We start from the raw sequence: 27,773 nt of genomic DNA on the forward strand, positions 1-27,773 counted from the left end.
TTCATAATTGCTCCGTACCTTATATTCGTATTCGTTTTCGCTTTGGGTATTTTCTAGTCTTTAGACAGCACAGCTATTGCTTTTAAAGTTATTGGAGATACCTAACTTCAAAATGCATTTTATGCATTGAATATTTTTTGCTTTCAAAATGAAATGCAGACATACATATTTACATACATGCATATAAGCCCTTTATACAGCCTCTGTCGTATCTAGTCGTTTTCACAACCTCTTACTTCTTATCGCGCATTCTTGCCATTGTTTCTTTTTCAGAATTTAATCGTTAATTTTTATATTCTCACATATTCGCTCTTTTCTTCTTGTTTTTTTTTTCGAATTGTATAGTGCATTGTTTTTTTATTCTCATACAGGCCCACATACTGCGAATTTATTGTAGATAAATACTCGTCATCAGCTAATCTTGTCTGTCATTCGAAAATCGCACTTCATTTTTTCGCTGGAGTTGTTGCTTATTGTGGGTTGCCATCGTCTCCTGCGTTCAAAAGGGCGAGGGTATGACTCACCACTGGCATTCGCTAAGCAATTTTTGTTGCATTTTATTTATTCGTTTTTATTTTCATGTGTGTTATTAATCCAGTTGTTTCTTTTAACCTTGACAGCTCACTTTTAAGTTCGAATATTGAGAAAATGAAAGGCAACACTCGATTGACTTTTTTCTTATACCAAATAAATAATGCTGTGTTATACTAAATTTTAGGATTTTAGCATATTTTGAAAAATGCGTATTTTGGGATTCTGGACTTTCGGAAATTTATGATTTCCTTTCACTTCTTAACGACTAAAGGTGCCTTAATGGGAGGTAATAAATACTTGACTAGTTCGAACAAGAGTGACAAAAAAGAGCCACTAAAGAAAACAAATGAACAAGTGCATTGTTTTTAAACATTGGCTAAAAAAAACATTTTTTTTTTCAATTATTTTCGTATTTTTGCATTAGTATCTTATTAAGTTAAAAAAAAACAATCAAAAAATTTGAAAAATGAAATTTTACAAAAGAATTAAAGGAACAAGTGCATTGTTTTTAAACATTTGTTTTTTTCAATTTTATGTAATAATGTTTAGCTAATCGGTCCGGAAAAACGGCTTAATGGATCGATTTAAAAATTGACAGTGTTATTAGTAGAATATTAAACTGTAAAAATCCCTGGAAACATGAGTTCCCACATTAATAATATATTTGTAAGTGAGCGATAGATTTTCTGGAAACCCGTTTTTTGGGGTTCACTTCAAACCACGTTAAGGGTAAAAAAATTCTTTTCTCAAAAAATTAAATTAGGATCTTATTGGAAATTTATTCTACTTTCCAAAACCATTGCCCCATTTATTGTGGGCTTATTAGTTGCTGATATATCAATGAGCAATATCTCATAGAGAAATGATCGTAGCGAGAATTCAAAAAAAAAAAAAAAAAAAAAAAAAAATAGAAGCTAAATAATCAAGGTAGTTGACTGTGTAGCTAGTGTCAGTCGGAAAAATTTTGCCAAGCTCGTGCAATCAAACAAAAAAAGGGAAAACATTTCGAAAATTTTTGGTGTCGCCCTTTAACTGACGATTACACAATAACCGTTAAATAAAAAAAAAATTTGCTCAAAGATCTTAAAACTAGAAGTTTAAAGCTTCAAATTGCTTTTTGTGGGAACTCCGTGCGACCATTTTTCACCGAGATACAGCTTTTCAAAAATCACTAAGAAATTTTAGAAATTTTACTATTCCCTTAATTTTTGTGAAAAGTGTATTAAAAAAATCAAAATAATATGAACGAGTAGGTTAAATTTCCAAAAAATGAAATAGGTGGGGAAATTTCGTTCCAGTTATACCTTATATAGAAATCTAAGTGGGTGGAAATATACCTGAGCTATTCAAGTTTCCCTTAAATCTGCAGCTCGCGACAAAACGATAGCACATCACCATTTTCACCAGTGTTTCCATTTTTGTTTTTTATATACGTTCTTTATTTTTTAAGTAGTATAGCCAAATATAAAACTTTTCATCACAAATTCTTCATTACTATTCCACGTTTGTTAGGGAAATTTTTTGGTATACAATTGCCCATTCAATTTCAGTATAAAAAAGTGCTAATTGAAGTTGTTAAAAAATCTGCTTGATTGTTCTAATTTTTTCTCTCAAAAAAAAAAAAAAACAAAAAAAAAAAAGTAATGTGCATTTGTTAATTTGTTATATGAAATCAATTTTGAGTTACTGAAATACGGGTTTAGTGATCATCTTTCTGTTTATTGTTCACACCCCGTCAAGTGTGGACTTGTCAAGTGTGGACTATTTACTTATTTTTAATGTATATATCCTATTTTTATTTAGGCAGAATTCCAGTGCCCAGTGTCCGGTAGACAGGTTTTACTATACTAGTATTTAATTTTTTTTTTTTCTAATTATTTGTTTTTGTTTTTTGAATTTTGTTTAGTGAAACTTCTTTCTGTTTGTGTTCTTTAATTGAATCTAAATTAAATTTAACAGCAAACAAAAAGGAGGTTAATTTGCTTCGTAGTTGGATATCCAAAAGTAAAATCTCATTAGCTACTAAAACTTTGTTATATGTATGCATATCTGTCTGTATGTCTGCCCGTACATGCATACATTTATAAATGCATATTCTGCATTTTAGTTTTTATGCAGCTCTCAAGGCTTGTTTAATGGCAATGTATTAAATGTTTTCATGACCATAGCACGGCTATTTACTTATTGGCAGCTTCACGAGACCATCTTATTTAGGCGAGCGCTAGGCTCTTTTTTTTTATGTGCAAACTTTATATCGCAAAACATACACTCTGAAATGTGCATACTTACTTACATACACAAGTATATTCAAATAATTGATTGTTTGTGTGCGAGGCTGTGCATTTTTAACGGTGTATTGCTATTATACCTTTCATTAAAACGAAAGGTATATTCAGTTTCAGAAAATACGCAGGAGGAAAAATAAATCTATCATCGACTAGACTCAAATGATTAAATTGTGTTACCAAATAAATTATTACGATTTCTGTTAGCTTTTTTGGATGGAAACTTGTGCCTTTGTAGTTTGAGATATGGGTGTGAATTCAAGGCGGAAAATGTTTACTTGTAGCTTCTGGGCATAAAGGGTCACATGGCGTCAAGACTTGAGTCAAAGCAATTGATCAAATATTCAAAATATTAAATTTTGTAAAATTATAACTGCCTACGTTTTGAAAACAAATTGTTCGTTGGTCGCTTTTATTTCCATTTAGTGGTAAAGCAAAGCTCTGAAATATATGAGAGCTGTACGCAGTAATATACAGGGCAATATAGTTTGACAATTACAGAATTAAAATTTTTTATGTTGCTTTGTAATTAGTGCAGCTGTAAAAAGTTCAAAGTGAAAGTTGCTCGACCGACCATAGCATATTACAATCTCCTCTACAATCTAACAGTAGAAGCAAGCAAAATTTTCGTATATATTATATATTATACATACATATGTAATTGGCGCGTACCCCTTTTTGGGGAGGAGGACTATTTGTGGTGTTCGTCTTGATGTTGTTCCACAAATGGAGGGACCTACAGTTTCAAGCCAACTTCGAACGGGAAATTTTTTTTTGAGGAGCTTTTTCATGCCAGAAATACACTCGCAGGTTTGCCATTGCCTGCAGGGGGGGACCAACTATTAAAAAAAACTTTTTCTTAATTTTGGTATTTCACCGAGATTCGAACCTACGTTCTCTCTGTGAATTCCGAATGACAGTCACGCACCAACCCATTCGGCTACTGCGGCCGCCATTTCGTATTTTCGTATGCCTACCGCAATTTCGTAACCAGCCTTAAATACTACGAGTACAATATACACAGCTAAGGCTATTTTGATGTTGACTTGCAGAAGCGAGAGATACTGCATGCGAAAGAGAAGGTTTTCTGCTAAACAGCTGGCAGTCGCTAGCGTTTGGCGAATGCTTTTTGTTCTACTATATTTATGGCAGCATGCAAAAAAATAATCCGTGGAAAATAATTGCGATAGTGGGTAAAAACATCTGGCACGAATACTTAGACATACAACGCAATCAAGTACAATGAATGAATATGTCTACATAAGCCGATTTCAGGCCGTCTGAACGGCCAGTGCACGGGTGGTTCATTTGTTTTCATTTAACCCAGCCACTTGCTTCTTTGTTCCTTTTTTTGACTTTAGATTTTACGACCACAAATCTAGTTGCTTGTTTTTGTGTTTTAATACCATCCCCATCATTTTGTGTGCAATTTTTTCCACTGCTTATCTATATCGCTTATGCAGAATTTTATAGCAAACAATAACAAACTGACCAGGCTAAAGGCCATCGGTAACTGCATTAGCGGCCACTGCTGAAATCATAGCACACACTATAGAGTTATCTAAAAAACTAGCGCGTCTGTGCTAGCAATGCTGTACGTTTTGCATCGGTGGGTCTTGCATTATGTAGACATATGTGTGTATAACCTCATTAGAGCGGATCCACTGCCTATGAGATGACATAAAAAGCTGTACAAATCTTGTTAAGCAAAAATGGAAAATACCGTATATCTGCTTACCAATGTGCATACATCCGAGCAATTCTTTTGGGCGCTTCGTTAGAGCAGTTCATTGCATCGATTTGCTGTGCATATTTGAGAAGAGATATGCGGATCCGTTTAAAAAACAAGTAACAGGAGAGTTTCTAAAACATTACAAAAACAAAAAAAGTAAAATTTAACAAAAAAATATTACTTTTCCCAAAATAAATTTTTTATTACAATAGTATATTTTGACCTAAAAAATTATCTCTATACCAAAATGTTCAACATTGAATACATCTCAAAATTATTACTGTTAACTTCTTATTGAACCAAAACTTACATATCGAACCAAATAGATGGATCTCTTCACATGGGATCGCTGATATCTACCAGTGCAATGACGTAGGTCACAATGACAGTTTTGCTCATTACGGAAACCGTTATAATTTGGTGTATAAAATTCGACAAATTTTAAAGCTCTGTCCTCTGGCGCCAGCGAGAGAGAAAAGCGAGCTTTTCGCCTGTTTTTGTTGACTGTGTATAACTATGAGTGATGTCAAATACAAAATAATGACAATTGAACCACTGAAAGTGGTAAAATAAATGTTTTGTCTAATTGTCCAATTATAAGAACCTTGGAAGAATTTAATTTGCTCTCAAATTCGTCTGGCATCGATTTTAATTTTAACTTTTGATTAAGTGAATTGTTGAGATAATTTGCAATTATATTATTTTCTAACTAGTTTGTAGAAAATTAAATATATTCTATATTAAATAAATAAATTCTCTTCCTCCCAAACAAGTTGACCAGTCCTAATGTGCATATACACAACACATATGTACATACATAAAACATGCCTTTAGCTTAAATTTCTTTCAAAATATTTGTAGGAACACTTTTTGTTAGTAATGCTTGTCTGTATAGAATTTTTACAACGCTACTTGTGTCGAAAATGCACAGGCGGTGACGTTGCCAGTGGAAGTGGCAGCAGCTGCTTCCGCTGCTTTGTTGCCTGCTAGTTGGTGTTTCTGCATTTACGATACTTTGTTGCGAGGGTCCCTAAGCACAGCTTTACAAATAAAGAAAAAAAAATATTTCTTTGTGATTTTGTTAAGCTCAATTGTTGCCTTTTTTTGCAAAATTTCATGATGCTTGCTTTTCTTTTTTTCAGCGTTTTTGCATTGCAAATATTTATGGTTTGACATTGACATTTGCGCGAATAGCATTTTTTGCTTTCATATTGCCATTGGTAACTTTGTTATTTTAAACTCTTAAATTTTTTCGTTTGTTTGTTTGTTAAGTCTTTTAAGTTTGGGTTTTTTCACAATCTTATTTCTCAAGCCTTTTATGTTGCGCAAAGTCATTTGTTTTTGCTTTGGTTATTTTGGTATTTTTTTAAACTTCTCAAAATTAAACAAATGTTTATTGCAACAGTTTGCTCGCATTATGCTGCTACAAAAGCACAAAAATAAATAAACAAAAAAATTAAATATGATTGCAAAAACAGCGAAATAACACACAAAAAGTTAACAATTGTGGATAAATAAAAGACAGCTCTAGACAACTGGCCAACTATCAATCACGTAACCAACCTAGTGGCCAGCAGACAAGATCTTGACCATTTTTTATTTACTCTGGCCATTGATTTGCACCGCATACATGGTTGCACTTATATTTCTTGGTATGTATGAGTGAGTTTTTGCACAAAGACACATTTTTATGCAAATACTTGTGAATTCACGCTTTGACGCAACTTTAATGAAGAAAGAATGCCACTACTTAACCTCTTTTTTGTGTTCTGTACTCAGTATGCAAATGTTTACTTGCGGTCGCGTAAGTGCTGGGCCAGGTTCTATCAGTGTAATACAAATGTGTATATACTATATACACACATATACATATTTTTATTTCCTGGTACAGTTCTTTCTTTTTTCAACTGTCTCAAGTGCTACTCCAAGTGCTGCTCCTGAGCTGCTCAGGTGTAACCAACTCTTCTTGAAGAGCGAGTATCCGTAAAAAATGGCGTGCGCAGGGGAAAAAGAGTTAATATATGATATGATATAGTTTTGTTTTTTTGTAAAAAGCTTCTATTTGTTTGTAGTTTTGACATAAATTATTTTATTATTGCCTTTAGCTGAGGTCTCTGGCTAGTTGTTCTGCGTATTTAAAAGTTTATTGGCTACACTTTTTGTAATCAATGAAATTTTGAAAAAAAACTTTCTTTTTTCCGAAATGAACAATAATCCCAAGTCAGATGATGCGTTTAAAGCATCACGAACTTATGAGTGTGTAAAAATGGTTTGCTATCAAATGCTCAGATGAAGTATGAAACATTCATTAGAGATTAATTCTTGCAAGTGGATTGCAAATTATTTACTTGATACCTTCTGTAAGATTACAAAATAGTATAGATTTTGATATATAATTAATTTCCATGATTCAGTGCTTTTAAGAATTAATATTACCGTCATATGGAAATATCTCATTTTGGTGGAGGTAGATAAAACCTGCGAAAATTTGGACAGAATCGTGACAGATCTATTTTTTCGTTGGTGCCGTGATTATGATCTATGGCTGAAACTTAAGTCTAATTCAAAACTACAATCAGCGTCAAAATAAAAAAATGGAGAAAATACGCGGCACCTTAGCGAAACTCATCGTGAATTGCGAGCCATTTGCATTGAATCTAAGCACCAAAAAATAATTTTTTTTCTGGTTTTTCCAGTTGAATGTGTCAGACCTCTTTCTCTCTGTTAAGATTATTTAGGCATTTTTCGAACACCCTCTTCGCGGAAGCGCTTTTTGGTAATTCCGGCTTGTGGTACTTCGTCCATGCAGAAATTTCGATTCACTCAAGAAACAGATTTTTAGTGACGTTTAAAGGAATTCCTGTAGTCGAAAGAGGTATTTTGGTGAGTCGTTGAGTGTTCAAAACCATTTGCTGAAGTATTCGATTGGCTGATTTTTCCTTATGTACATACATTTCAGTTTCGAGGCGCTCCTGTAAGACGATGCCCTCTATCAACCGATATTCGCTTATTTTTACAGCTCCTGAGCTATTTTAATAGATCCAGTGTTAAATCAATAAAATTTCTCTCTCAATCTCTCAAATCATTTTAGAAAAGGTGACCCGTAGATGAGATCTAAATTCAATCGGTTGTATAAGTGCAAGTATTTGACGTAGAACAACCAACTCTGAAACTTTGAAACTTCCAGGGAAATTGAATTGCCACAAAGACTGTCATTCATGTTCGACGTCAAACCTACATTCAATCTGTGAAATCTCAATAGTAAAGATGGCAGCAAAGAAAATTGAATGCGCATTTTTTATATTGCATTAGCTGATAAAAATAAAAGAAATTAAAGGGAAAAGAGAAAATGGGGAATGGGTTGGTAAACAGAAAATATATTCCCATGCGAATATTTTGGAAACAAATTTTTGAATGAGGATCCAAGGATTACCAAAATGGTTTTGGGTGTAAAATATAAAAGTTATGAGCACTTACCAAAGCTTATGACTCACTACTAAAAAGCCAGGACAAAAAACTAAGAAGCCATAATGCACTCTGGGCTCTTTATATCTCAGCGACAACGTTGCATTTCGTAGCAAACTATGAACCCTTTCAACAAATGGTTTTGCGCGTTCATCTACACAGGTTGCCTGCCCGTACATATGATAGAATTCTGTTGAGCATATGTAGATGTGAAGGCTTGAAATGTTCTGCGCGACGTTTTTAAGGACAGACCACTCACAAACAAAAAAAAAAAATTGAGCAAAACTGTCGAACTTGTCCGATAATGGGTTTCGCTCATAAGGGGCATTGTTTTCACTGGTTTATTACAATATGTGTCCTGGTCTATGAAAAGGTATCTTACGTGTCAAAAAATCATTTTTCACTTTTTTGTTGATTCGATTAGTGTGTGAAAGGCTCTTTAAAATGGTGAAAACCAGAAAGTCATAATTTGTTTAAAAGTTTGTTAAAAGTAAATAAAAAGAAAAGTACAAATACGAAAAAGACTGATTTTTTTGTCATGATTTCTGCGATTTGCATTAACTTTTTCTTATTTATTTATATATAAAAAAATTTTTTTCACTGCTTCTGTGATTTTATTGATACTGTGATCTATGCTGAAGAAAATATCGAAGAAAAAAAACCGGGTTGAAAAATATTAATATTTAAAAAAGTTACAAGGGTTTTTAGAAGTTTAAACTTTAACAGCTGTTTTCTCGAAAACTTGTTTTCGCACGTAAGGTATCTTTTCGTAGACCAGGTCACATATACATATTATATTATTTGTAAGCTCTTTGGAACCATATTTATCAAGGGCCTTATTCGTAATTCTACGTCCAAACTAACTTATGATTCGGTAAAGTTGAATAGTTCGCAAGAATCTTTCCAGTAAATAAATAATCTGGGTATTCATTGATTTCAATGTCACGTGCTCAATGTAAAAATTCTAGCGGGCTATATCAGAATCCCTTAAAGTCTAGCAAGTTACACAAAACAAACGCGGCTCAAGTAGACTTCTCCATCAGCTTTTACAAAACAAATTGTATTTTAGGTAATTATTAGGGCTCACTCTAATTACTTCGTTTTCAGTTTAGACCACATTGTCGCCGGCGCAATGATTGATGAGCTGCCGCCACTCACCTAACACAAAATAAATGATTGTTAAATGCATGCATGTTTAGTGTGTTTGTCTTACGAAATGCCAGCATATTAAAAGTGGTTTGCACTAAAAATTTATGACTTTGTCTGACAACATAACATTTCCGTTTGTTCAGTGCTGAAGTGTGATTTAAATATTTATAAACAGATTGCCATTGACAGATCGTTTATTAGAAATGCCGAATGAAAACTATAAACTTTTTTTTTAAGCAAATCGCAAACAAAACACAAAAAGCCTGTGCAAATATAAATTAAAGACCGATTGACAACGCCACTAATTTACCGCTACACCTCCTCCCCGTCGAACACACTTCACTCGTCGTATATGTTCGTAAAAAGCGGCGCGCATGTGCGGCGAATTAATGAATGAATGAAAGTACTATCCAGTAATTACAAACTTATATGGATGTATGTTTCTATGTGTATGCAATGTCTTCCCGTACGGCCTATATTCACTGACGAATGGCTGAAAAAAGACGCGCGTGCGCGATTCGGCCAATGCTGCGCAATACTCGCTCTTGAGCATTGACCACTTTATACGAAATGCTACTTGTTCAGCGTTTTTTATTATTATGTTAACATAATGTTCGTACATAAGTACATGTTCATATGTATGTGCACATATATTCGCAAATATTGCCGAAAATCATTACAGCAATCTGTCAACGCTTTATTCATTCGCTCTCTTACATTGAAATCAGTCATTTACCTCTTTAAAGCCGGCGTTTTCTATTTGACTTTTTTCGCAATAAAACAGTGTGTTAAATATATATCAGTGGTTAATTTTGTGTGCATTAATTGGGGTTTCGCTACAAATTGTCTTACATTAGTTAGTGGGTGGGGATAATGGCTTGTCATTGCCGTTAAATGGTTAATGTGAATGCGTTAGAGAAGTTTTTTGAACCGTTCAAATGGCAACAATTTTTATGTAGGACAATTGAAGACATTATTTTTGCGGTTTTGTTGTTTATTTTGATTAAAATCTGGTTTTGTCCAGAAATAACGTTTTCAATTACTTTGGAACTAAAAATAATTTTTAAAATTTTTCTTCAGGATTTTCTTCAGGATTTTCTTTCAGGATTAACCGTTATAGGGTATTGTGGTGGAAAAAATCTCTTCACCTGCCCTAATAAGCGTACTTTCAAAGCTTTTGAAACGAAACGGAATTTTTTAAAGCTGGTTTTAAAAAAACCGTGAACCACTCAGCCAAATCTTGACCGATTTAGGCTGTACCATTAGAGAGGTGTTTTTTTTAATTTCAACCCATTCATGTCCCAGTTTTTTCACCTCCAAATATTATTTTGATACCGTTGATAAAAGTTGTATACATTTTTGGACCGACCTTTTAGGCTTAAACTCTTCTATCACTTGCGGTATTTTATTGTTAAAAACATATTAGTTTTTTTTTTATAAAAAGCATGACGTTTGGTGGTTCAAATTGCTGCAGCTCACGTATACCTTAATATTTTCTGAAATATTGCAACGAAAGTCTTGAAATATGACAGTAGCACAGTTTTTTTGTAGAGCGTGTCGCACCCCAATGTATACTGTATCAGATACAACTCACAAAAAATACTAGTCTGTTCAAAACTTTAATTTAACTTTATGCTCTTCCTAAGCGACTCCTCCTTCAGATATCCACAACAGTATTTGCGATTGCTTGATCTATGATTTTACTAGACATTTTCTAATATAAGATAAGTTCTAAAAAGCGAGATTTTCTAACTGAACTAAACTAATCATAATTTAAAAATACGTTTTAACTTTTTTCATACATATTTTCTTTTACTAGTTTCAAGGGTGGCAATACTTTACATCAAAGCGCTCACTTAGAGGCTCATTAACTGAACTGTAAATAAATATAATATATCGCAATTTTTTATTTGATAAATTTTAGATGGTTGGTTAGACTAACTTACCATAGGCAGAGATGTTACCTGGATATCGTTGCCTTATGTCACTCAAGAGAGGAGTATTTTTTGCGTTGAACTGTTATGTAATAGTAGAAGAACTGAAATGGTACAGTATAGAAATGGGAGTGCTTGGTGGGTAAACTCGCTACAAGCCATTCAGCCTGAAAGTCATGTGGGTCTTTACATAAAGGTTATAGTATAGCGGGAATAATATATTTTTGCAATCAACAAAAGGGCTACTTGGTCTAAAACGCACGCCAGACATATTCTTTCAGCAGTAACAAATAGGTAATGACTAGTGCCGTGGCCAATGTATTTGTGTTCACATAAAGTTAGACCTTGTGTAGAATATTTAAAAGTATTTTCCAACAGCTGCGGCCTCTCGGAACCCATGATACTCTTTCGAATGTATTTCTGTCAATAATGTGCGAATGGGAATGGATGCCTAAGTTTTGTTAGAGATTACCCTCTGATTATCATTTCGAAGCCGTGTGGAGACTCAACTGATAGCCGCTTGCGCAAAAAGATTTAACAGGGTAGTTTCAGTGTGCTCATGTTGTAAAACTAAAAGGCTAGCAGACTTTGGTCTTCTTTGAGCGAAATGTGGGATTTTATTTCAATCGGTTGTCGGGCCCAAAGACCGGCAGAAGTTGAAGAAGGTCCTCGAATATTACCAAGGTGTCTAGTTCGTTCATTTCGTGGTGCTAATTGGTACCAATGGCCTTTGATCAACGGACTGCTTTGGCCGATTGTGCTATTGAGCATCGTGAAGCTTAAAGGCTTCCTTGACAGTAGTATAGGTTAGGCTAGGTTGCTTAGATTGCCACTGTCCATGAGGGTGTAGAGCGGCCTGCTTAGGCATGGAGACCCATTGTGATGCTAATGGTTTAGGCTCAAGTTTCCCCCTTTATTTCGCAATGTGCGAAACTACTTCGTCTCTCTAATAAACGACGAAATATTATGGATATCTGCGGATACTAAGTCAGCCAAATATCCAAGGATGTAAGAGTTTAGACAGCGGAGTTGCGTTCTGCCAGGAGGGGGACAGTGGTAGAGAAAGTGTTGAACACTTTCCACTTCCTCTTTGTTCCTTCATCTGCGACAGAAGTCGATAAAAGGAAACATAATTCGCTTCACGTGTGTTCGCATTAGGCAGCAACCTGTGATGATACCAACTAATGAACTAATGGCAGGTCGGTCGAGATAGGTGAAGGACCTAGTTCTGTTTTCATTCAGTATAGGCAAGATCTGTCTAATTACCCCACGGATCCATTTAAATTTCGATAAATGCATGTTCGCGAAAATCTCATAAAATATTGATTTACCGGAGCTACTACTTCAATCGGCTTGTATCAATTATCACTTAATATTTTTTATCTCGAATCCTAAAAGAAATTTTTCATACAACAATCTGCGTAGAGGCGTCACGAAACAGCAACTAAGAAGCGCACGCATTATGCTTTTTCTAAAATAAACATTTTCACTAATGCCTTTATTATAATTTTCTCCATCTCAGCGATTTATAGTAATACGCGTTATAGTGCTGAAAACACAAAGAGATAAATAAAGAAAAAACGAGGACAACTGCGCATGAAATCTCCTTCTAGAAAACTAGTAGCCAAACAAAACCAAATACTAATAGTAGTAGTAAGATAAATCAACAACAAATATACACCTAATAGACTGTTTGATTTAAAACTTGCCAATGAGAAGACGTATTTACACTTAAATTAAGCGCAATTAGCGATTCTAAAAACGCCCATGCGCACTGAAAGTATTTCGAGCGGACGACACTGCAGCGCATCCGCATACGCAACTGGAGCGGCATCCGTTGCAGCAGTATCAGCTGCAGCAAATATGGCAGCCATGCCAGTCGTCTGGTGCACAGATCCAAATTCAGTAAATAAACAACCCACAGCTTTCGCGCTTCATGGCATTCAATTGCAGGGTAACGTGACAGAGAAACAAGTATTGGCGCTACGCGAATTGGTGAATGCCGCCGCTGAGGGTAGACTGATACTACCTGCTGATGGCACTTTTGTGTTGTTAGACAGCGGCATTAGTATTGAGAGTTCAATAGTGAAAAGCAGTGATGACGCCGATGCCGATGGCAATAAAGAAAATGCAGCGCATAATATTGTTGCAAATGTGACAAATGGCAGCTGTGGAGAGGAGAAACTTACAAAGAACACCTACATTCTTATGCCCGTGGCAACAACCAAACCTCAGCCATCGCAAGAACATCACCCAACAAATTTGCTCAGCGCTGCCACAGCAGCCCTTGCAGAGCAATTTGATGTTATCAAAGAAGAGAAAGAAGAAGTGTTGCAAGCGCAGGAAGTTCTAGTGTCGCACTTTAAAGATGAGGAGTCCGAGCCAAAATACTCCACATTCACGCCGCCTAGCTCGAATGACGGCGAAGAAATACTATACGAATTTCTCTGTTGTGCTAAATGTATGAATGAAATGTACGCGGCCAGGTATCAAGCGTCTCCAACAAGCGCTACGCCTACACGCACGCGGTATAGTAGTTGCCAGTATTCCACAGACGCGCTTGCGTCAAAGAGCAATGAAAGCCGGCGCGCTTTAGCTGCAGAACGACTACATCGATTACTCAGGACTTCCGGCCGCGCCTGCGCCTTCGTTGATTGGGGCGCATCAGTCAGGACAGCGACTGGCATAAAAGCCAGTGAATCGTCAATGCCATTAGATGATCCTGTATACAGTATTGCCAATAAGTACACGCGCCGGTATCAACGCAAATATTGCCTTAACTCTGCCTCGGCATTAGCCGCACGTAATCGACAAAATCGTCGCAAATTACCAATGCAAAGCGTAAAAATCTTTCATAATCGTAGCATTGCAATCACAAATGTTGGTAGTTGTAGTGGAGGTAGTGGGGGCAGTAGTGTAAGCAACAACCGAAACAATAAAATCGGCTGCGTTCCACTGTCAACGATATTGTCATTACCTGCTTATGCGACGGTGAACAAAAATAAAATCAACAATGAAGCGACGACACAGTCAAATAGTGGAGCGATGTTAGCAGAGGAATGCAACGAACAAATGGGGAGAAGTGACAGAAACCAGACAAGGCTGGGAACGGAGGTAGAGATAGACAATTTTGAAGCGCCGAGAATGCAGACGGTAGTCAACGCGATGGTGGAAGATGACATACAAAGGCATTCTCTTCGTGATAAGCTAACGAACTGTGATACACCAATGGAAGAGGTAGTCTCTACTGAAGTAGTTAAAGATCTAATTAGTTTCGACGACGATGATAATGATAATGCTGAGTTGAGGACAGCAAACGACAATGTAAGCGGTCCGTCGCGAAAATTCGTTTGCGAATCAAAGACCTTCGATTTGTTGTGCGCACCGAACAAAGAGCTGACACCGTCAGCCATCATAGCCAGCGATCACGATCGTGACGCCGACACCAACGACTGCAACCTTCCACTATCAGCACATGCGCTTTGCATGCAAATTAGCGAATCAGCCGAATCCGCGGCCTACCCAACGACAAACACTGTCGACACCAGTATAGCTGCTGCTGCTGCTGCTGCTGCTGCTGCTGCTGAGACTCAAGCCACGGTAGCTGGGCAATCGCACAGTAATAATTCGAGTCGGAAAACGAGTTTCGATTCAACTTGCACCATCAGTTCAATGGATTCTGGTTTCATTGAGATGCAGAATAAATTGGAGAGCTCGTTGCAGAGTGCTGCTGGCGCTTTACTGTTTGCCGCTGCTGCCACATCCTCATCAGCTGCGAATGTGCGGCCCTCGATTGCGCAAATCTTCGATGATGTCACCAATGTGGCAGGTGCCGAAAATGCCACTTCACCAGGGTGTGGTAATCCTAAGCATGTAGCATTGAGCACTGGCGAGCCTTGTGATGCGCCAGAGAAGATCGCGCGTCTCAACTACAAAGAGTGCCTTACCCAGTCACGCAACCGGCGCAAGTCCTACGAAGAATTCAAGGCAATGTTTGCCGCAGCAGCATATATGCAAGGAGCAAACAATGCGGCGTCGGAAATATGCGCACGTCGCAAAGCGTCGCAAGTACGTAGTGGCAGCTGTTGTGAAAAGGAAACACAATCCGGTGCGTCAATGACAACGCTAGCAGCAGCAACAACGACGGCGGCAACAATGTCGAATGCATTAGAATCGATATCAGAACAGGTTGTAACCAAAGCGGAGGGGGAGTGCCGTCACCCTGGTGATGGTGGTACTAGTGGAGTAGTGGCTGGTATGATGCCAATTGCCGGGTCCAAACTTGCCAATCACAGTAACGTCGCCGCTGCTGCAATCAACGAGTTGAACACATTTGCTATGAATGTGAATATCGACGCGAAACCGGATTGTGTAAACAAGTTTGCGGTGAGCATTGCTGAAATGAATACTACTGACGTGTCCGCCTCACTGACCGCACCATCAGCGTCTGCGTTAGCGACGGCGACGACGAGGACGGCGGCGACCACAATACAACGTCGGCCAACCACAGAAATTTTGCGTAAGAATTCCGATTTTCTATCGCAAATACTCGATCAAAAGCTGCTTGCGGCCAAAGAGAAAGAAAAAGCGCACATACGTCGCAAATCATATGAAGAGTTCAAACGTTTGGTGCGCGATTGCGAAACAATGGATATGACAGAAAAATCCAGTGAAGCTGCAGAAAGTGCAACCGCTTTGTCGGCAACGCCATTTAAACGTCAAAATTCGCGGCATGGTAAAAGTTACGCGTCATTTTTGCTTATGCGCCGCAATTCGTTAAAAGAACAACAAAAAGTGGCGGCTGCCGCAATGGCTACTACAAACTGCACTGCCAACGTTGAGCCACTACTTGAGCGTAGCGATGATGCTGCCACCGAAGCGCAACTACAAAGCAACAATAGAGCCATAGTACCGTCTGCAACAGCGCCTATCAACAAAGGTATCGGTAGTGGCAGTGGCAATAATTATAGACGCAACTTTAAGATCTATGATAAGCTAGTTTACGGCACCATTTATGACATAATACAACGTAAAAATGACATTTACAACCTGACATACCATAAATATGACAAATATATGACATACGGCACCATTTATGAGATTCTACACCGCAAGACGTCGCAAGCATCCTCTACCACGTCGTCGGTCACAAGCGCGGGCGATTTCTTTCAACGCAAAAGTCTGTCTGCTATTTTGGAAAAAGATGGCGGTTTGACTGGGCATGAAAAAAAAGAACATACTTCTAAAGCAGAAAAGGACAAACACAAAGAAGGCAAGGAAAAACACAAGTCATTAAAGCCAACAATGATTTACGATATTATACAAAAACAACAGCACCAACAACAGGGACAAAACACTGAAGTTCATGCTGCCATAGGGAGTAGCGCTAATGTTCCAAATGGGGCCATCTCGACCTCAAATTCAGCTTCCTCGTCCACACTTTTGGGCAGTGGTCGCAAATATGGCACGATTTATGACATTTTACAAATGGAGAAATCAGATACCAGCACAGCTACAGCTGTCTTATCTGCGGCGCACCCAGAATCCAAGAATCGTTTTATTGTCAGCAAAATTGATGAAACTGCTGTCATGGAGACATCAACAGCTAGTGGCGTCAATACGCACCAACCCATAGAAAGCCCTATCCAAAATGCGGGTTACACAGCATCCAACGCAAAAAAGTCGCAAAGCGACAATGCCGCCCATTGTGATTCGCATAAATCTGCGAAACCATCGAAGCCAAATAAAATGAGAAGACTGTCTAATATATTGTCCTATAGTAAGCAACATACAAAGTCTGAGAAGTCGGCAAGCAACGAACGCATCGATGAACAACCAGAGCCGCCAGCTGATTCACGTGACATTGAAGACCCGTCCAAATCAAAGCATGTGCTGCACAAACGCCGTGTTGGCATGTCGCAGCTATTGCCGCTGGACAGTGAAGAATTATATGCGCGTATTATTGCACAAAGTCGCGGCGCCACCTCCACTGCTGGCAAGCTGGGGAGCGGCGGCGCTCCTATTATGAAATCCAGTTCACTAGATGGCATCTCGGCGGCAGCGGCCGCTTTGGTCTCGCCACCTGCCACACCTTCGCCACCCTCACCACGCCGCAGCCTCAAGCAACATAATTGTTTACATCTTGGTGTAACGTCTGCACAGAGACGGCTCGTCAAAAAACTGTCTCTAGATAGCTTCGAACCGAGTGCGGCACGCAAGGATCGCTCGCCAATACGACGCTGGTCCAATCAAATGCCTATCAAATGCAACTGCATGCCTGTGGGTGACTCGCGTGAAGGTTCGCCGGTTTCGTTGGCGAGCAGCAATGAAGATTTGTGCGCATGTCCGTCTACTGTCATAGAACCGGCTGCACAACAATGGCAACAACAACGCCAACCACACCACGTTAGTCATCACCATCACCAGTCACTGCAACACAAGCATACGTGCCCAAATTTCTTGATATTCACACCGAATACAACAACAACGGAAACACAAGCATCACAAGTGGCAACGCTTCTACCATCGCCTACGTCGTCTTCTTGTGTCGGTAATGCCGATTGTGCTTGCGCGTCACTGGATAATTTTAAAAACTTCAGACTCAGTGCACCGTTGAGTATTAAAACTAATGCCAACAATAGCAGCAAAGTTGCGACGCCCGCAGCACCAACGAAGGGCGGTGGTAGTTCAGCGCTGGCGTTGACCAAGAACGCCAAGTCGCGCCGCTTGTCGGAATTTACGCGCGGTGAATTTCTAAACGAAAAACCGTAAGTGTTATACACATAAGTTTTATTTTTTGTATTTTTTGTTTTTAGCTTTTGTTTTAAATTGTTATATTAAGCGTTTGATTTTTCATTGAAAATACCTTCATTCATTTAGTATATATTATGCTTTGTTTTGTATATTTAATGCATTTTATTTTTAACTAATTTTATACCTGCTAAATAAGGGCAGTAGAAATCAAATGAATGAAAGTATAAGCGCCCGCTAGAGAGCCACTTAGTTTTTTCATATTGCTGTGTGTTTTCCTCGGTTCAAACAACAAAAGATAACATCTTAAATTAGTTTTAAGTCGCAAGCGGAAGTGTATTGACTAAGCATCATCACAAGTCTTTTCGCATTCCAAAATAAATCCTTGAAAGAACTCTCTGAACATGCATTGTAGTTGCGACAACATACGCATTTTAAGCTCTCCAATTTGCAATAATTGACTGATCGTGAGTGTCCGCCCATCTGATGTTTCACTGTATTATATATCAGGGGCCAGTGAAATCCAATTCCGCGATATTTAAGAATTTCTTGTATCACTGGTAGCCAGAAAACATTCAGAAAAAAAAATTCAGCATTTTGGTATAAAAAAATTCGATTTTTTTTCCAAAAGGTTTGTTTTAATAACTCCTGTGACCCCCGGCAGGCAATGGAAAAACACCTGAGTGTTCTTCTGCCTCGAAAAAGCTTCCCATAGAAATCATACGCCGCTCGGAGTCGGCAAATGGTTATACAGTAGCTCCATCCACAATTTATTTATTTAAGTTTAAAAAAAAAAAACAATTAAGATTTTAAATGTACGACCATTGTTTTTGAAAAACAGACAAAAAATACGAATAAGTGAACATTTATGTGCGCTCATATTTTTGCTAAGTTTAGCAAAACTCATAAATAAGTCAAAAAAAGCTTAAAGCTAAAGCTACAATATTCGACCATTTCTTATAATTTGTTTTTTTTTTTCTCGAATTGATTTAGTCAGTAGTCTCGCAAAAAAATTCACACTGTTATGTAAAGAAAATAAGTAAATAAAAGTATTACCTAGAATGAATAAGCCGCCACCGCTTATTTCATCAATGAAAAATGAGGCCAACATTACCATATAAATATATTACATAGGTACATATTTAATAATAAAAAATAACCCCCATGTCTATGTTCATTCATGCATACACATCTTTGAGAAAAACCCCTTTTGCTAGTCATTATATGTATTCTATGAATGGAATGCCAAACATTTTTTACATCTGATTTCGAGTAAATATCTTCATTAACATGAAAATCGCCAGACTGATTGAATGACTGATTGGCCAATAATTAATTCCCAATATCGTGTCTATGTAAATAAAAAACATACAGGCATGCATCTATGCATGCGTTAACAAGAATGCGTTGGTTGGCAATAAGGCTAATTGGCCGATTTGCTATGGAGAAAAAACCCTTAATTATGAATTAAAATAAAATAAAAATTACTATGCAAGCAATGTAAATTACATATGTAGGTAGGTGTGTGTTAGTAGTTTCATTCTCTGTTCAATTGCTGCGAAAAAAATAAATAAACCTAAAAACATTAGTATCATCGGGTTTGTGGGTGAGGTGGAGGCGTTTAATGGCTTATCAAAACAGGTCATGTATATATCACATACTCACACATATGTATGTATGTAGGAGTGTGCGGTATAAATTTAGGTTTATTAGCGTGCATATAAAACGTTATAAAACGAGGGCATATTATTTGTAGTATGTATGTACATATGTACACAAAATATTTTTATGATATTGGATATTTTGAAAACAGCATAAAATGCATAAAAAAAAAATGCGGAAGGTTGTACGGGGAAATAACGCGAAAGTTGAGGGTTGAGTTTCAAATTGCTGAAGTTAGCACGTTCACTTGCTTGCTTTCAATTTGCTTAATCGAAATATTGAGCGGATAATGCCATTTGAGCTTACTTCAAAAAAAAAAAAAAAAAAAACCTATTTCTAAAGATCGTTATAGGACTATGAATAAGTTCGTGCGGTTTTTTCGAAATTTGAAACTTTATTGACGTAAAATGGTTACAAATTTAATATTCAAAGTATTGTCCATCGCTTACTACTACTTTTTCCCATCTTTCTGGCAATTCACGGATTCCCTTTGTGAAAAATTCGGTCGGTTTTGCCGCAATCCACGAATCGATCCATTTTTTGACTTCATCGTAATTACGGAAGTGCTGGTCAGCCAGGCCATGTTGCATCGATTGGAAGAGATAGTAATCGGATGGCGCAAGGTCTGGACTATACGGCGGGTGGGGTAGGACATCCCATTTGAGCGTTTCTAAGTATGTTTTGACCACTTGTGCAACATGTGGCCGAGCATTGTCATGTTGCAAAATAACTTTGTCGTGTCTATCGGCGTATTGCGGCCGTTTTTCTCGCAGTGCTCGGCTCAAACGCATCAATTGTCGTCGGTAGACATCCCCCGTAATCGTTTCATTCGGTTTCAGTAGCTCATAATACACAACACCCAGCTGGTCCCACCAGATACACAGCATAACCTTCAGGCCATGAATATTCTGCGCCGACGTCGATGTTGAAGCATGGCCAGGGTATCCATACGTTGCCCGACGTTTTGGATTGTCGTAATGGACCCACTTTTCATCGCCAGTCACAATTCGATGCAAAAAACCCTTTCTTTTGTGCCGTTGAAGCAGTTGTTCGCATGCCATAAAACGGCGTTCAACGTCTCTTGGCTTCAATTCATACGGCACCCAATGGCCTACCTTTCGGATCATTCCCATGGCTTTTAAACGTTTGGAAATGGTTGATTGATCAACTCCCAAAGTTTTTGCAACCTCTTCTTGCGTTTGAGCCAGATCTTGATCGAGCAATTCCTCCAATTCGGTATCCATGAACTTTGGCGGCGCACCCTCGCGTTCTTCGTCTTCCAAGCCAAAATCACCACTTTTAAAGCGTGCAAACCACTTCTGGCACGTTCGCTCAGCTAGAGCATGCTCACCATAAACTTCCACCAAGATACGATGACTTTCGGCTGCTTTTTTCTTCATATTAAAATAATGAAGAAGAATTCCCCGCAAAAACACATTATTTGGCACGAAATTCGACATTTTCAAGTGTGGTAAAAATATTGTTGTTTACGCTTCAAATAAAAAACTTATACTGACGTTTGTGCCTTACGACAGTAGCTCTCCAATGAATGTTTGGAAATGTGGATCGATGGAATAATAATCAAGTTACGCCATCTGTTGTAAAACCGCACGAACTTATTCATAGTCCTATTAAGTTAAAGCGAATAATATTTAAATCCCGGCTTCCTGCCGAATCTCGAAAACGAAGAACCCTCTAGACATGTCTTTAACATACAAAAGTTCTTGTTCTCAATTAATGAGATTAACGCCGTAAACTTTTTTATATTTCGTTACACTGTGCTCGTATTTACAACTTGTTTGGGCAAAAAGTTTTGTAGTTGAAGATTATTGGGGTCTTCTAAATTCAATAGCTTCCTCCATTTTGTCAGGCTCGTTTTAGTTTGCGAGATAACAATATTTGAAAATGTACCTTGAGGCTCTGAAAGCTCATTTAGAAACATAATCATATCTTAAAGTGATTGGATTTTGATGATTTTTAGATTTCGGTCCTGTGCTTTGTTGTTACAAAATAGCTCCAAAACTTCAAAAATTATGAACATAAAAGTTAAAATTTAACAAATTTTCTAAAAAAATAAATAAATAAAATAACTTAAAAAAATTAAAAACAACTTTTTTTTATTTTTTTTTAACAATATTTTACAAAAACATGTTTTCCAATATATTAATTAAAAAACAACTCTAAGGCGATAATAATATGCTAATATACATATACTAAAACATAAAAATAGTTCAATTTCTCTGCTGTCAAAAAAGTGTTTGCACTTCTCGTCCAAAATTTTGATTTCACCCACTCCCTTTGTTGATATAAAACCCCAAACCATTACTGACAGTTTTCCAAACTTTACGGTAGGGATAATATTTTTGTTTTGTAGTGCTGTGAGAGGCTTTCCCCAAGCTCTCTGGGGTCCATCATGGTAGTAGAGCATCATTTTCGTCTCATCTGAGAAAATAACGTCGTCCCAGTACTCTGTGGGAAGTGATATGTGCTCGGTGGCAAATCGCAAACTTTTATCAACGTTTTGTGCTGATAACAGGGGTTTTTTCCAAGCCACTCTTGAGGAATATTTGTGTTTTTGCAACACTTTTCGAACAGTTTCATGAGAAATTCTTAACCCGTAGTCTTTTTCCACTTGAAGAGTTAATTCTCTTGTACTGCTTTGCTGGCTATTGAAACTTTATTGACGTAAAATGGTTACAAATTTAATATTCAAAGTATTGTCCATCGCTTACTACTACTTTTTCCCATCTTTCTGGCAATTCACGGATTCCCTTTGTGAAAAATTCGGTCGGTTTTGCCGCAATCCACGAATCGATCCATTTTTTGACTTCATCGTAATTACGGAAGTGCTGGTCAGCCAGGCCATGTTGCATCGATCGGAAGAGATAGTAATCGGATGGCGCAAGGTCTGGACTATACGGCGGGTGGGGTAGGACATCCCATTTGAGCGTTTCTAAGTATGTTTTGACCACTTGTGCAACATGTGGCCGAGCATTGTCATGTTGCAAAATAACTTTGTCGTGTCTATCGGCGTATTGCGGCCGTTTTTCTCGCAGTGCTCGGCTCAAACGCATCAATTGTCGTCGGTAGACATCCCCCGTAATCGTTTCATTCGGTTTCAGTAGCTCATAATACACAACACCCAGCTGGTCCCACCAGATACACAGCATAACCTTCAGGCCATGAATATTCTGCGCCGACGTCGATGTTGAAGCATGGCCAGGGTATCCATACGTTGCCCGAGGTTTTGGATTGTCGTAATGGACCCACTTTTCATCGCCAGTCACAATTCGATGCAAAAAACCCTTTCTTTTGTGCCGTTGAAGCAGTTGTTCGCATGCCATAAAACGGCGTTCAACGTCTCTTGACTTCAATTCATACGGCACCCAATGGCCTACCTTTCGGATCATTCCCATGGCTTTTAAACGTTTGGAAATGGTTGATTGATCAACTCCCAAAGTTTTTGCAACCTCTTCTTGCGTTTGAGCCGGATCTTGATCGAGCAATTCCTCCAATTCGGTATCCATGAACTTTGGCGGCGCACCCTCGCGTTCTTCGTCTTCCAAGCCAAAATCACCACTTTTAAAGCGTGCAAACCACTTCTGGCACGTTCGCTCAGCTAGAGCATGCTCACCATAAACTTCCACCAAGATACGATGACTTTCGGCTGCTTTTTTCTTCATATTAAAATAATGAAGAAGAATTCCCCGCAAAAACACATTATTTGGCACGAAATTCGACATTTTCAAGTGTGGTAAAAATATTGTTGTTTACGCTTCAAATAAAAAACTTATACTGACGTTTGTGCCTTACGACAGTAGCTCTCCAATGAATGTTTGGAAATGTGGATCGATGGAATAATAATCAAGTTACGCCATCTGTTGTAAAACCGCACGAACTTATTCATAGTCCTATTATAAATAGTTTTAATAATTTTACGTTCAATTCGCTGCGTCATTTTTTTTGGTCTGCCTGTAGATCCTTTCAATTCAAGTTTTCCTTCATTTTCAGCACGCGGCCGCCGCAGCCGAATGTGTTGGTGCGTGATTACCATTCGGAATTCACAGAGAAAATTTCGAATCTCGGTGAAACACCAAAATTAAGAAAAACATTTTTTCTAATAGCGGTCGCCCCTCGGCAGGCAATGGCAAACCTCCTCCATGAAAAAGCTCCTCATAAAATATCTGCCGTTCGGAGTCGACTTCAAATTGTAGGTCCCTCCATTTGTGGAGCAACATCAAGACACACACCACAAAGAGGAGGACATCAACGTCAAAATTGTTCTAATGACAGTTCAATACATTGTTTATAAGCCATCAAAAGCAATTGCGTCTCAGTTTTGTTGAATTTTTTTTTCTGTGATGGAGTTCAAACGTAATAGTGTGATTGCGTTATATTTGGCTGGAAAATCACAACCAGCCATTGTTCGTGAGCTCAGTCACCTCAAAGTGAATAAAATGTTTGTGTATCGCGCTATAAAACGTTACAATGATACTGGTAACATTGCAAAACGCTATGGAGGTGGACCAAAAAAAAACCGCAACAACGCCAGAAATAGTTCGGAAAGTGAAGGTTCGACTTGAACGAAATCCACGTCGAAGTGGAAGAAAAATGGCCAAAGAACTGAAAATATCACAAGACAGCATTCGACGCATATTGAAAAATGAGCTCAAGGTCAAGGCTTACAAGTTCCAAAAAGCACACGATCTTTCACCCCAGCAAAAAAAAAGGTCGGTGCGAAAGAGCAAAGGAGTTGTTGCGCTTGCACGAACGGGGCGAATTTCCTAACATTGTGTTTTCTGATGAAAAAAATTTCCCAATGGAACAGTTCATAAACACTCAAAACGATCGTGTTTACTTGACCGAACGCTCATACGAGAATTTGAGCCTATGGCCACTCGAAGCAATTCCCATCGCAAGTAATGGTTTGGGCCACAGTGACTGCTGATGGACGCTCTCCAATCGTTTTTATCGAGCCTGGTGTCAAAGTGAATGCGACTTATTATCGGGAAAATGTTTTAGAAGCTGCTTTAGAGCCGTGGACATGCAAACATTTCGGTCGTAGACCATGGACGTTCCAATAGGACTCAATTCGTCCACACAATGGCTTTCGAATTCGCCAGACGCAAATCCGATGGACTATTCCATCTGGTCCATTTTGGAGAGCAAGTTGAGGACAAAAAGTATGCCAGTATGGATGCGCTGAAAAAAGCGATTATACGAGAATGGGCCAAAATACCTCAAGATCACATTCGTGCAGCATACAACTCATTTTTTGACCGTTTGAAGGCTATAGTCAAGACAAAAGGTAGTCATATCGAGCTTAAGTGAATATATGTTAAAATTGTAATAATTTTCAACAATTTTGTTTGTTTTGTTTGAAATCAATAAAAACTAATTTCACACGAAAAAGTTATGATGTTTTGCATAGGTAACACTTCATATCGTTCACTCTGTATATATTATGATATTATATACAGTTCTAATTTTGAGGGAGAACATATTTGCGATTTCTCTGGCTGATTTGCCTTTGTAGTGATTGAAATACACTAATTGAATAATATTTTTTTGAAACTCGTTTTCCAGGCATTTTTTTATTAAAATCTGAGATCACTTATAGCACTGAAGACAATCACTTTATAACTAAATAATTTCTTATCCCTTTCACATTCCATACCATTTGCAAAAAAACCCAAATGAATGAAATTCACGGAAAATAACTCCATTTTTTGTGGTTTTCATCAGTTATGCAAAGATTTTTTTGACACTTTTTAAATAGAGTAAACATCTTTTTTTGTTGTGGTAATAGTCGTAGACAAGTACAGTAATGGAATATGTGTATACATTTTTTGTTTACTTTTTTATTTGTTGTTGGAATTCTCGATCAAAGCTAAAATTTTAAATTTTTCTTCACTATGCAAAGATATTTTTGACAAACTGTATATGCCTGCACTATACAATTTGCCTTACAAATTCATTTCTTATTCCTTCCTTCTGCTCAATTTTGCCTAATCCTTTAATAGGTACATCTCCATATAATGATTTATGCTAAGCTACTAAGAAGACCTTTGAAAAGGCATAATTTCAAATCGGTACAGTTCTTGCTGATGCGAAATAATTTTATCTTAGCTATAAGCTATGCTTTTCTTCCTTTGAGCTGACTTTGATTTTTCACCCATAAACTTAGTTACATACCTAGAACTTAGGTCATGCCGTGCCGTCTCTGAACTAGGGAATAGCTTCTGCACTTTGCCTGCTTATAGGTGATAGATATAGAAATATAATTCTGTTAATTTCTCTTTGATAGCCGATAGTTTGAAATCGAAACCTCGATCTATGTTTGAACAGCCAATGAGCCACGGACAATTTGCATTGTAAACTCGAACTCACATGAAACAGAAATTCATATTGGTGTATATCGCACACGTATACATATATACATATATACACGTAAACAAATACCCCGAACAGATAGATTACCAATTTCAAGAACGTAACCAAGCAGATGTTTGTAAGTTAGATTGTGATGTATTCGTAAATGATTTTATAATAAGCTTTGGCAATTGACATGCCAACGATCAACGTGACAAAGATACAACAACTTATTCCAGTTGCATATAAAATGCATACCTATGTGCATATGTGTATGCATTTTGTAGATACATTTCCTGCTGACATCCGTCACATGGATTCATTGCGGGTAATATTAACCTAAAGTGCAACCAATAAATTAAGGTTATACAACAAAATCAGGTCTGAATACGAAACACAGTTTCATTTGTATTTGATACAATTAAAAAGGCATTGTTTCGCACAAGAGCCAGCATGTGAGGAGGTATAGCTAAAATGAAATTGAAAATTGACTATAGATTTTCTGTTTACAAATAACGGAAATTTATAATTTAAAAAGCTCGTTTAAAAATGTTGTCAATATTTAAAAAAGACAAAAACAAAAAAAAAAAAAAACATATACGGCGGTAATAAGGGATATTATTTCAGAGGGTAAAATTATCCAAAAAAAAAAAGCCAATTTGTTAAAAAAAATTCGAATATTTTACATCATGATAACTCTGCATCTCGCAAGTTTCTCGAGATGAACAAACTGCTGTCCAGGAATTGAAGAAATATCATGGATACACCCGATATGGCACTGGCTTAATTTTTTCTCTTCCTTTAGTCCAAATTATTTTATTGACCACTTCCGGTGACTTCATACATATCTAACTATATGTACTCGTATAAACTATGTGAACTACCTACACACATGAATATGTGCATATTTGGACTTTGATGAGCCACCTCTTCAACGCCGTTGTAATATGAAACATTTGTTATTGTATTTCGTACTGAACCGAGTTTAAATAAATTTATTGGCGCTCTAGTCGTTCCTTCATGCGGAACATCAGACGATTCGCGGGTGTTTATTTTGTTAGTCATTTTTTGTTTAATTGAATATCGCTTAAAAAGTGGCAAATGAATTGAAACAACGCTGGTTCTATTGTAATTCACTTAAACTATGTTGTATATTATATGCATATCGGCCTTGGTTGTATTTGGGCCTATACAATATCTCACGATAGGTGGAGCTTTAACGCGAGCTTGTTTGTGGTACACAAAGGTTTTATAAAAATAAGTTTCGTTTAGACCTTTCATTTCTCAATTGCAATAATTTTTATTTATTTATTGTTTTACTTTTGTTTTAAATCCGCACAATTAAAGAATTCCGATACTACTTACGGTGCAACTTGTTCGAGTTAAAGGGATTATACTGTATAAGTAATACATTTTTTTGCCCATACGAATAACTAAATGCGGATAAACCAGCAAATATTTAAAAATACTAATTTCGTTTTCTAAGAATGCTTATGATAGCCACTTACTACCGACATAGTAGTAACCGAAACCATATTTACCATCTAAAAGCTAAACTGAAATACATATCTATATCCACATACATCAGTGACACTTTGAATTCTCGGTGTTCAAACAAAAAGTAGCCACAAACACGAACGAAATATCATAATAAAAAATAATTGCCGTTTGTGCAAAAATAAATTTACTTACATAAATCCAATACGTACTCGTTGACGTTGCTTACATAAAATTATAAAAAATGCTATAAAATAACACTGTACAACATTAGAAAAGAAAAAAAATTAAAGACATGAGAGGATCTAGGTTTCAGAGGTTTATTTCTTACATACTGAAGAGAAGAAAAAATCAATCATTCATGTCATTCTGATGCAGAGACATAGCGAATTT

The 27,773-nt window shown here is 37.3% G+C and overlaps 1 protein-coding gene across 3 annotated transcripts in view; it reads left to right on the forward strand.

Annotated features, from left to right (window-relative positions):
* Positions 1–27,773, forward strand: part of LOC129246396 (uncharacterized) — a 99,749-nt gene that overhangs the window by 16,443 nt on the left and 55,533 nt on the right. For all 3 annotated transcript variants that reach the window (XM_054885188.1, XM_054885187.1, XM_054885189.1), the window contains one exon: positions 12,622–17,866. In XM_054885188.1, coding sequence (XP_054741163.1) covers positions 12,867–17,866 — 5,000 coding nt within the window. In that variant the 5' untranslated portion in view covers positions 12,622–12,866. The remainder of the gene's footprint in view (positions 1–12,621; positions 17,867–27,773) is intronic.

This window comes from Anastrepha obliqua, chromosome 4 (assembly GCF_027943255.1).
Source record: "Anastrepha obliqua isolate idAnaObli1 chromosome 4, idAnaObli1_1.0, whole genome shotgun sequence".
Lineage (NCBI taxonomy): Eukaryota > Metazoa > Arthropoda > Insecta > Diptera > Tephritidae > Anastrepha > Anastrepha obliqua.